Genomic DNA, 12,632 nt, shown 5'->3' with positions numbered 1-12,632 from the left:
CACGTGGGGGTGCAGAAACAATAAGGCTGATCTATAGGGGCCCTAGAACAATAACACAGAAATACCTGCAGATCACCAGCACAACGACACACTAACATTTGGGGGTCACCCTAACTTCACAGTTTGAGATAAAACCAATGATAAAATAATGATACAGAAGAAGAAATAAAAGAGTGAGTAGGCTTTAAGGCAAAATAAAAGGTAAACATTTATTTATCAAAAGTTTTATTATAGGCATAGAACTCCTAATCTAGAAAATATACAAAAATATACATAAAAAAACAAACATTGAAACAATATAAAGTGTTTACACTTGTGGTGAGTGAATTAAAGATTCTAGGCTTATCTCATGTTAATATTAACTAGTTTTAATACTATCTATATATGTTGTTAAGGTTAAAGATACTTACTATTAGAGACCAATCAATAAGTTAAGCTACGTACACACTTCCAATTATTATCGTCGGAAAACGAACGACGAACGTTCCTGCACAATATACACGAACGATCGTATAGCACCGATCCTGCACATAGAGGTAACGACACGATCGTTCGTAGATATTGTACACACAATAGATACGATCGTTTGAGCGATAGAGGAACTATGTGCACGACAGGAAAGTGAACGGACGTTCGTTCATTACGCATGCTCTGAACATAGACGATCAACGAACGACCGTACACACGAACGATGTTCAACGATCGTCGTCCAATCCGATCCGCCGGTCCGGTCGTTCGTTTCCAGCGACTTTCCTCGTTCGTCGGCGTCGTTGGTTACTTTTTTACGAACGATTTTTTGCCCAATCGATCGTTCGTCGTTCGATTGGAACGATAAAAATTGGAAGTGTGTACGCACCTTAAGTCTCTAATAGTAAGTACCTTTAACCATAACATATATAGATAGTATTAAAACTAGTTTCAAACTTTTCTTTCTTCTTTACCACTTTGACCCCATTTTCCTATTACTTTTATATCCTATATAATAATCTTCAGGGGTACTTTGGCGTATATATTTCCCTGGTATCTCCTTTTTGATTTTGAAGCACAGTTATCACACATTGTAAGTAGTTAAGTATTTCTTGACAAATACTTATTTTGTATATGTGTGTAATTCTGACATATCTGATGTCCTTGTGTAATGCATATGTTACCATTTATAATTTTTTGTTACTATCTAGTTCTTTTGTAATTTTTGTATTGTCAGCCTATGTTAGTGTTACAATAAATAAATGCTTTTATTTGCCTTAAAATCCTACTCACGCTTCTATTTCTTCTTCTGTATCATAATATACAAGGCTTGGGAATAATCCATTGTCTAACCCTACAGCTATTTCTATTAAGAGAAAACAACCTTTCCTTTTAATCCTTACTACCTGATAATATTTGTTTCTTTTATTTGTGAAATAAAATCAATGACCAGCAGAGCTTATTTGCTAGCTGAATCCACTAATTTATTTTTTTAATTTTTTTGGACCATTTTAAATTTAAAACCACTGGAACCACGCTTGGAGATTTATGCACAAATCAAACTAAAATTTATTACATTATCAATCAACCTGCGAGGTGTATAATTCATCTGAAGTAAAAGCCAAGAATCCCCATATATATACTCCACAGCAGAGACACCTTGAGTAACAAAGCCATCATTCCAGATTCATATTTTCACCAACCATAACAGGTAAAGCAATGGAGAAAACAATTAACACCTTTCCCCCTACACCATCTCCAAAAGCTGAAATTGCCGATTTGCAGTATTTCTACACTAAATATAGATTCCCACTACATTCTATTGGAACAGCTCCTGGCATTATCTCTTTTTTATCCATATTTCAAAGGAAGTAAAAAATTGACTTTAAAACATTTATTTGACTTGATATAAAAAAAACTTTCTGCAAGAGAATTTTGCATTAAACAAGTTGTGACTCAATGTGCAGGGAGACTGGAACATTGTACCCCGCGCTGATATCATTTTGCTGTTTTGACAATTTTGGGAACCATTTGAATATTTTTTTTATAAAAAGTAAATATTGTAATTGCAAAACAGCAGGCAAATATGTTTATCATTATAAATAGGCCTCTAACATTGCACATTTCCGAGTTACAGTTACAAAGTTCAGGGAAGAATAAAGTAAACAATTGTTAACTTAAATGTACCAAAACTTTGGCATCAATCAGACCCTTAAGAGTTACTATTATTATTATTATTATTAATAATAATAATAATAATAATAATATTAAACAGTATATATATATAGCTCCAACAGATTACATAACGCCATACATTAAATAGGGGATGCAATCGCAGTTGCAATTGCAATTGCAGATGACAGACAGATACAGACAGTGACACAGGAGGAGGAGAGGACCCTGCCCCGAAGGGCTTAGAATCTAAGAGATGGGGGAAGTATCACACTTTGGCCCAGATTTAATAAAGTTCTCCAAGGCTGGAGAGAATACATTTTCATTAGTGAAGCTGGGTAATCCAGCAATCCTGGAATGGATCTGGCCCAGGATTTAAAACATTTGCTAACAAATAGCTTGATTTTAGGAAATCCATTCCAGGTTTGCTCAGTTACTCAGCTTTATTGATGAAAGTGTATTCTATCCAGCCTTGGAGAACTTTAATAAATCAGGGCCAATATGAGGAGGGATGAGGAATGGTGGGAAGTGGTGAGGAAACAGAAAATGGGTAGGCAAATTTTAAAAGATGAGTGCTCTTTTAAATGAGCAGAAAGTAGGAGCAAGCCGAAAAGGATGAGGAAAACCATTCCAGAGAGTTGGGGCAGCTCTAGAAAAGTCTTGGAGCTGTGCGTGTGACGAGGTTATGAGTGAGGAAGTCATATGTATAGGGTTCATGTATAATGATGAGTGCCCTATCTTTTAGGGAAACTCAAGAGCCCCTATTACCCAGTGCAAACACTGACTTAATTTACTTTGGCCCTTCCTAAACTTTAATTTGGATGGATTAAACTATCAAAAGTATGAAACAATAGTTGGGAATAATAAGTGAAAGGTCAAGTAATAGGTGCACTGGGGGAGGGCCAAGCAAGACTTCAATGCTAAACCTATTCAAACAATAGTCAATATAGTCAAACATTATAAGCTTTGAGGAGCCTTGCAATGTATGGGACCACACATTTGGGTTGGTGCCAAGTTTGGATCTTTAAAGGTTCACTGTAAAGAGGATTCCACTTTTTTTAAGCAAATAAAGCTAATGGCTCGCTCTAATACAAAGTGAGAATAGTGTCCTCAGAACTTCAGCCGGTCAGATGTTTTCCATCACCAGTTAACCAACCATCAAATACAAATTATGGGACCCCGCATTTCGGGTAATGCCAATTTTAGGGTTTTTAAAGGCTTACTTTTTTATTGAGTAAATAAAAAGAATGATCTGCTCTAATGTTGATTGGGAATATTGTCCTTCTCAGAACTTCCACTGCTCAGATGTTTTCCAGAACCTGTTGACTTCACTTGGCCAACCAATAAAGACAAAGAATGGGGGCCACATATTTAGGTTGGTGACAAGTTTGGGATCTTTTTTGCTTTACTGTAAAGCAGTTTATACTTTTGTAAAGCAAATAAAAAAAATCCCAGCTCTAATGCAAGGAGATAATAGTGTCCTGAGAACCTCCCAGAACCAGTTGACTTCCCTTAGCCACCCATCAAACACATTGCACCTCTATGGGTTTCATGGGTTTATCCCAAAAGAAACCTGAACATTGGGAATCACTGGTAGACTCATGGCTGACCATGACTTCTGGTAATACATGAAGGACACTCCTCCCAAACAAAGGCACAGGTGGAGACTTCCCATTTACACATTGCAATATCATTAAATAACAAGCTGTTCTCGGTCATACCTTTCTCGCAGTGGGCTCCGGTAAATCCAGGAGGACAGGCACACTTGTTGGGGGCCACACATGTTCCACCATATCGGCATCCTTCCTCACAGAAAGCTGGAAAAGAAAATCGTCAGTTTAACAATCCATATGGAGTAATTTCTTGGAACAAATATATTTTGATTATTCGGTCTATAACTTTCTCTAGGTCATCGTAATCCTGTACTGCTATTACTCAGAGATCTGGAACGAGCATGTGCAAATCCGGCGCCTATTTACTGCCTGAATGCTTGTTCCAGGTCTGTGACTGATAAGTAGTGCAGAGGCAGTGGAAAGTAACGGGCTGCTCACTAAGCAACACAGAGATATCAGCATTTGTGTAAAGGGAATTCATTTAGGACTGTGAATATGTCAATGAATGTTAATCATCAACTTCATCAGGGTGAAAATTTTTGGAGCTGAGGCTCTAGCTTTGCTTTGAGCAAACAGGACCTGTTTTAGCTGACAAATTTTTGTATTTCAGAACCCCGTTGTACAGGGACAGCAAGTGGTCCATACCAGGTCAAAATTAAGTATTGGCACTGCTTTTACTAAAATATAATTTAATGATATAATAATGAATACAAATCTGCCTAGAGTTCTGTATGAAAGCTATAATTCTGTGTAACTCACACTGCTTTTCATCCAGCTCTGCAAAAGTCATCAGGCTTTTTCTTAGCCATAGCACAGAGCTTCCAATCTCCAGATGCCAATGTTAATGTTTATGTATATGTGTATATATACATATATTCTATTTCCTAAATGCCATGATCCTATATTGCTTTTTTGGATGACGCCACTGACCTGTTTGATAGATTGGAGTGATTATAGATAATTATGCTTTTCAGAAACTACAATAGTGATCATCCTGGATGTTGCACCACCACAATCAAGGCAAGGCAAAGCCTTCATACTGGTTCTCTTTAACATATAGAATCCCCTGCATTTCTCTCACTGGGCACAAAACCGGAATTATAACAACATTGTCATTTCCATTTTGGCCTTTTCTTAAAAAAACACACACGCCACATTGTTTATTTACACGACTTTTAATCATTTGCCATTGCGAGCTCCATCACAATTCATCGACAACATTGCACAATAAACTCAAACACAACTATTTTTCTGCCTTCCGCAAACCGAGACGCTAGGCTTTAATCTATATTTACCCGTTTTGATTAATATTTATCTCTTTGTGGGTTTTTATTGAGTGTTAATGTTGACAATGACTAACGGATATTGCGCTCGCCTGGAAAAATGGGGATTATATATCGCCAGCCTTTCCGCATTAATGTCTGGGTTGCTTCATTGTATTGCGGAGCGCACCTGACATTTAGTACGGATTATAACTGGAAATAAATATATTCCATTCATATTTTAAATAATGCAAAAGGGAGTTCAGCAAACAGCGAAAGAGAAACTGCAATACGACATGCGGGGAGAGACTTATATTATAGGGTTGGTGTCCCTTTGTGTACGGCGTCCTGAGACGATCTCTTTAAATTAATTTGAATGCACAGCTAAAACTTTATTTTTTATTAATTTTAGATATAAAGAAGGGTTGTCACCCCTGATATTTCTAAAGTTTTTGCCACATGCTATCTCCGCACTTCCTGTCTTTTCTCCAGAAAGTTGACACCAGAACAAGTGTCTCTTCTAGAATATTCTGGAGATAACAGTAAAATGAAAGGACTTCTGTTTTAGTGACACCGGGAGGAACCAACATACAAATCTGCAAAGCAGGGACACAGGCAGCAATGGAATGAAGGAAAAAATAGGAGATGAGGTTGAATTTTTCCGTACTCTCTCCAAAGTAGAATATGTGGCTAGACATTATTGTAACAAATTTATGCCTAAAAATGACACCCTCCCCACAATCCTTCTTCACCCCACAATGCTTCTTCACTCTTCTTCAACTCCAAGACAATGAGGGGGAGTGAATGTACTCAGCATTAAATGTAACAAACACAACGAGTTTAGGAAATAGAATGACTTCTCTGCTTAAAGGGACCAGAATAAGGACCAACACGTTTCGCGGTTGTCTCCCTTCTTCAGGGCTGAGTAGGAAAGGGATACAGGATGAGATCAGGACTGGGTTGAAATATCACAATATTTACTAGTAGTCCATTTGGAATTTTTTTTTTCTCTAGTTGGAGATGTCAGACTTCCATCATGGTCCAGATCTCAGTTGTTATCCAAATCTTATCCTGAATTGGCCCTGAAGAAGAAGGACTTTACAATACCTAAAAAGCATGAACGCTTCCCTCTATATATATATATATATATATATATATATATATACACTTCTATTTTCCATCATGTCTTTGTGTTTTGTAGAGGCATTCTGTAAGTGTCAGAACCAAGTCCCATAGGCAATACATGTCCCCATATAACATAGAAATCCAGTATTCTTCATCATTTTTTTCTTAAGTATTAAGTATTCAGTAACTATGGATCTTGTATTTTGGAAGGTTGCAACTTTTTTATCAGACAACCCTAAATTAATAGTAAAAAAAAAAAAAACTTGTAATTTCCTATTTGTAGAATTCACAAAGCAAGCAAAGCTTGTAGGGTATCCAATTCAAATATCTATTTTAGATACAGAACAGCTAAAAATTAAATTGTATTTGGAATTTGTGTTTAATTTGTTTCTTTTTATTTATTTATTTTATACTATAGTAACAGAATTACAATTTTTTTTTCTTTTTTTGGTTTTTCATTCAATCGAAGTATTTGCAGTATGCCATAGGAGGTTAAACACAAAATGGGTTCATATAGCACACATGCTACAACTCACAATCAACAATTGTACATTTTGACCTCAGGACCAACAATTGGAAGTGTTAAAAAAATACCCACCGGTGATTTATTTTCCTAACAAATACACCAGAATACAAAATGAACTTTACTGTTGAATATTTACATTATAAGGTATATTTCTACATATAGTGATGAATTGCACGAAAATATATGAGGAGGGTAACAAGTATCCACCTCGAAAGTAACCTTCAGGCCTGGACCAGACAATTTTACATTTTTTAAAAGAAATCAACCCAAAATCCTTTAAAACTTTATTGCCATTTTGTATCTGACAAAATAATATATTGCCATTACATCAATTGCTACATTTCAACACAAAAAGAGGCTAAAAATCCAAATATTTTTAGGGACCAGATGTATAATAAATGAAATCACTTTCTAAAAGGCTGAGCTTTTAGGTCACCAATCAATTTCTTAAACACCTAAAAATCGGGCAATTTTGTAAGAAGTTAAAATAATCCGTTTTTGCTCAGGATGCGGAGTTTTTCTCTAAACCAGGTACGATGTTTATCCACCTCGCCGTGAAGTCACGCCGCAGCTTACAAACGCCGAGCCCTCATGTTTAATGCACAAACATCTTGTACATGCAAAACAGCAAAACATTCATTTCATACAAAAAGCAGAAAAAAAAAGGCGACAGATATTGCGAGTTCCGCCAGTGACTCCATATGGCAGACAAGCAGTTTGACAAAAGGTGTTTTTGTTTCTGCTTAAAAACCCAGTTCAGCCTCCGACATCTCTGATAGATGGAATGGTGCGGCGCGCTTGATTCTGACTGGCTGCGTCTGATCACAGGACAAACATCTGCATTGCAAATGGATGGATTTTAGAAGCACAGCTGTTATCTGAGTGTAGCACAACACCACCTGGGAGCAGGCAGCAATACAAACTGCAGAATATTCCAGAGATGACAAGAGTCAGGGAGAGAAGAGAGAGAATATTACAGTGAAAGTTTTTGTAAAAAGAGAAAATGTTTTTTACAATATTCCCTTACTCCTTACTAGCTGGAGCTATTTTCTTTGCAGTTTGCGCTGTCTATTCATAAGGATGAGCTGCTTAGGATTCGTTGTGCTTTATGTGAGGCATGGACTCCATACAATATCACTATAATGTTTAATATAATTTATTTTAATGCGAGTGATGCAGAAAAGTCGATAATATATTACTTGTCATAATAAAATATTCTACAGTCTATGCAAGTGCTGGTCCAAGATCTCATCAGCCTAGATAAGTGCTAAGATTAGATCAAACTCACTGCATGCAATGGGGGACGAAGCAGCCTCAGCAATGGGGAGAGAAGAGAGAAATCTAATGCAGACAAAGCTTAGAGAAGATATCATTCACCTCTTACTACTGCAGAGAGGAGATACTGATCAACCCTGAATAACCCTATTCACACAGGACTACCTAGGGTGAATGTACAACACGTGTGTATTCCACAACACTGATCCCACATGCTGGATTTATTATACATTTATATAGCTCTGTCATATAGCACAGTGCTGTACAAAGTGCACTCAGCAAGCCACATCAGCTGACACTTATATGCCCCCCCCCCCATAGTCACACACTATTATTATACATTTATATAGCTCTGACATATACCATAGTGCTGTACAGAGAACACTGAGCCAGTCCCATCAGTCTCTGTACAGAGGAGCTGACACTCTAATGTCCCCCCACAGTCACACATGATCATTATACATTTATATAGCTCTGACATATACTGCAGTGCTGTACAGAGAACACTGAGCCAGTCTCATCAGTCTCTGTACACAGGAGCTGACACTCTAATGTCCCCCCACAGTCACACACTATTATACATTTATATAGCTCTGACATATATCGCAGTGCTGTACAGAGAACACTGAGCCAGTCCCATCAGTCTCTGTACAGAAGAGCTGACACTCTAATGTCCCCCCACAGTCACACACTATTGTTACATTGATATAGCTATGACATATACCGCAGTGGTGGTGAATGATATTCTGCACACAGTGGGGAAAATTTGGGGAGGAGGATTGGATGTCGGAGGAAAATGGATGGGGCAATAGAGGGACATGAGGTCTGTTCATCTTCTGATCTTCAGGTTTAGGTGACTCTATGAGTTGGGATACCATCTAGGGTCTTTCTTATTCCAGCTATGCACTGGGTTTAAATGCACAACGTTCCATTATCATTTTGTCAGTTAGGGCTCTGGAGTAGGTGGGCAGTTACCCAGTTTGCCCTATTGTAAAACCAGCCCTGCCCACTTAGGGCCCCAGGAATGGATCCTGGACCAGGGTGTACTGCTTAGAGAGGCCCATGAGCTGAATGTGCTGCCTGGCAGGGGTCCTGCAAACCTTAACCTGGTAAAACATATTCCCATTTATGAATTTTATCTTTGTAAGAATTCCTGGAGCTCAGCTCCGATTATAGCGAAGTCCCTTTTCTAGATCCAGTCCACCTGTTCCTTTTCGCAGATTAATCCCACTGATCTGTAGATTTTGTATTTTAATTAAATGTAAGGCAATGGTGACATTTGATAGCAATGGTTTATTGTGTTTCCAGGAATTTCATTTAGTGATACAGCTTGAAACAGGAGCTTTGCTGGGTTCCTGACGGGCCGAGATTGGGGGGAAGGGGAGCGACATCTGCTACCTACACAATACAGACATTATAATGCTGCAGGTTAATGTAACTCTGCGAGACGCCACCGAATGTGGGTGACCGACTGAAGGACGAGGCGGCGTGTTCCCATCTGCTGACAGGTCAATCTGTCTCTAGTCCTGGCGGGGTTCTGTACGATGGAGGAAAACCTGCCAGAGGTGTGCCGAGAATCCAACGCTGACAAAGTGATAGCAGTCTGTTCAGACTGAGCCTGTCATCGGTGAACATTGAACTAAATGGAAGCCTTAATGACTTGCTGACACCTATCCGGTGCGATACGTTACAGGAATTCACTTGTCCACATGCACGTTACCCCAACATTCATTTACGGAATGTCAGCATGTTGTGGTGTCACATCATCAATGGCATCTGATGTGCACCACAACGCATGCTACCGTGTGCTATGGTGGGCTGTGTTAGAATGGTGTCTGTTTTTGGCCATTTTACTGGACCAATAGCCCATGGGCCACCTAACCACAATGTACATGATCGTGTGACTTATTCTGAACTTCTACATGGCATTTATTGCAGAAAGGGACAGGAGATGTCCTTACACCCCCGACAACCACCAGCCAATGAAAACGCTGACCATTTTGTACTTTGACAACAGGCCCAAAACTGATTCTTAGATTGAAAGGGCATTTGTGGGTTCAACCAATAATTTTTTTGAAAATTTTTGTTACCAGGGGGTGTAAAAGGGCTTTTTCCCGAAACGTTTCTGTTTCTCAAAAAGTTAGTCATACAAACAGTACTCTTAGGTTAGGGTGCTAATAAATCCCCTCGGCACCATCTGATTTTTCAAACCCAAAAACATCCAAATGCTCGGCTTTTATTTTGAAGTCTTCATTCTTCCTGCAGCCTGATTTCCATTATAACAGATCCACCTAGGAATGTATGACGTGACCCCCGCGTGTTTATCCTGAATCCGAGAACCGAGAAAATACATTAACTCCTCGTACAAGAGCAGCCCTGTGAATGCTGTCAACAACTGTCACTTACGTTCTGGGCCTCGGGGACCGGAGATGTCAGAGATGCAAAAATGTCCTTTTAGGAGCCGTGTCACATTTAGTGAGATGGAGATCTGAGTGCTTGGAGGGGCCGGCAGGTGGAGCGGCCGATGGGGGTGGGGGCTCAGATGCTGAATGTGGGCAGATAATGGAACCTATACCGAATTCTACAATATGTCTCCATTGTCAGAGAATTATTACAGAACCTCACCACACGCCACCGCCTATTTATACCGCTCCAAATTGCTGCTTTTTTTCTGCTCTTTTCATGTGAAATATCATTCCTGCTGTTTTGTTTTTTTTTTTTACTTTATCCTTAAAGCAGATGTAAACTCAATCACTGAAATCTCACATCGGCTTTTACTTGTCGTTAGTAAAAAAGTAATAGTTAATTGTTTTAATTCTACAGCCTGCAGCTTGTGATAGGGTGGCAACGTTCCATCCTTGTCTCTCAATGTATTCCTACGTAGCCACCCTGTCACATGCTGGTGGCTACAAGTAGTGGCTACATGTTGATGCATATTAAACAGGCATTGTGCCATGTTGTCACCATCATAAAACCCATGGTTACCCCTCCGCCCGCTGATCATCTGTCCAGCAGCTTGCGGCATCCCCAGACTCCCTTTAGCCGTACAGAGAAGTGCATTTCTTGGCATCCCCGGCACTTATTTTCAGTCTGTGCACAGCTGAAAGGGATTTCAAAGTATGAGCAGCAGCCAAAGAGCAGAGTAGTCCCTGGTTCCAATTATGCCCTGATATTGGCTGCTAGCTTTATTTATATCTCTCTGGTTCCAGACTCTGGTTGCTGGATCCCCAGCTATGCTACCTGTGAGTTATACTACACACCATATTGGGCCTTTTGGGATTTCTGACCTTCACTACATTTGCCATCCCTGACCTCAGTCTCTCTAGACCTTGTCTCCCGCTGTCATCGTACCCAGTACCTGATCTTAGTTCTCCCTACTCTGAAGCCCTCTGGTCCGCTTGCCCCTGGTGGGGAGAGTCGAGGAGCCACAAACTAAAGTTCTCTCTGCAGCAAAGTAGCTTGGCGGCCATTAGGGTCACTGGCCCATCCTACCTTGCTACGTTGAAGACCTGTAGACACTTAGACTTCCTGCCTCAGGTAATCGCGTGTCACCTGCCAGGGGGCGTAGCCCTAACACCCACCCTGAGAATTAAAATCCTACCCTGGCCAGAATTTTATGTAGTCTGGAAGTCGCTAAAAAGTCCCTGAAAAAATTACAATTGTTTATGACACCCAAAGAGTTTTCTGTGGTTATTGAAAGGCAAAAGAATCTGGCACGGATGGTTTGTATTACTGCAAAACTTTGCAATCAAATAGAAATCAGAGATAGGAAATTTGCTGTCTCTGGCGCAGCACTGATTTTTGTGTTTTTGATTTGCCTCGGCCGTCTGCTCACACACGAGCTGTGACCACATCCCGTCACAAATGTCAGCTCAGCGGATAAAACAAACAAGATTTCTTTGCGGCGAGTGGAGTCAGCTGTTCTCCGTGCCGCCGGTCCTCTAATTACTCACTCTTGTTGTGACACAAACATTCTGATTGAGGATATAAACACTCTCAATGTGTGCAAATTGTGAATGGCGAAAACACCAGAGAGTGGGAAAAGATCCCAGCACGGAGGAAATGGGCCTAATGCACCGCACCTTGCCGGCTACTGGACAACCGCGTCTTCCAATCCCACCTCCATTGTGAGAAATGCAGAATATGGGGACAGCAGGAAGACAAAACAGCCAGAACGATATTATTATTTTATGAGAAAAGTTTGGATCTGAATAAAAAAAAGATCTGAAAATGTGATCTGAGCGTATTCGTATTTATTAACTCTGCAACATTTTATACAAAAAGCATCTTTACCAAATGATTGGTTTCAAGTGTTATCCAAGGATCTTCTTACTCTGCGAACATCGAGTGGCTCCCCCACCCTGCACCCACTTGGTCAATGAGGTTGCCCACCAGATGAAACTACCAATATGGCGGCTTGGTAAGTGAGAGGGGACAAGGCCAAGCCAAACTCTTACAAGGACAGCCAAGATTTTCATATAACTTCTGTTGCCTAAATCTCTGGATCTACCAATCATTGGTTTCCAAAGATTTTGAACTATATTTTTATAATTAATCATTATGATCTAAATTGCTGGGTCACAGATCCACTTAGGAACAGGCAATCTGTTCCCTTGTCTGTGTCACCCACCTTGCACTCCTCTACAGTCAGCAGCAGTTTCAGCTTTGCTGAGCAATCCATTAGTTATTTAC

At 39.7% G+C, this 12,632-nt stretch overlaps 1 protein-coding gene across 1 annotated transcript in view; it reads right to left on the bottom strand.

Moving 5' to 3' along the window:
* NELL1 (neural EGFL like 1) overlaps window positions 1-12,632 on the bottom strand; it is a gene marked incomplete in the record, with an annotated part of 387,865 nt that overhangs the window by 79,671 nt on the left and 295,562 nt on the right. The window contains 1 exon segment of the mRNA XM_072422315.1: window positions 3,861-3,956. Coding sequence (XP_072278416.1) covers window positions 3,861-3,956 — 96 coding nt within the window.

This window comes from Pyxicephalus adspersus, chromosome 9, assembly GCF_032062135.1.
Source record: "Pyxicephalus adspersus chromosome 9, UCB_Pads_2.0, whole genome shotgun sequence".
In the NCBI taxonomy this organism is placed as follows: domain Eukaryota; kingdom Metazoa; phylum Chordata; class Amphibia; order Anura; family Pyxicephalidae; genus Pyxicephalus; species Pyxicephalus adspersus.
This window is presented reverse-complemented; position numbering and strand designations above follow the sequence as displayed.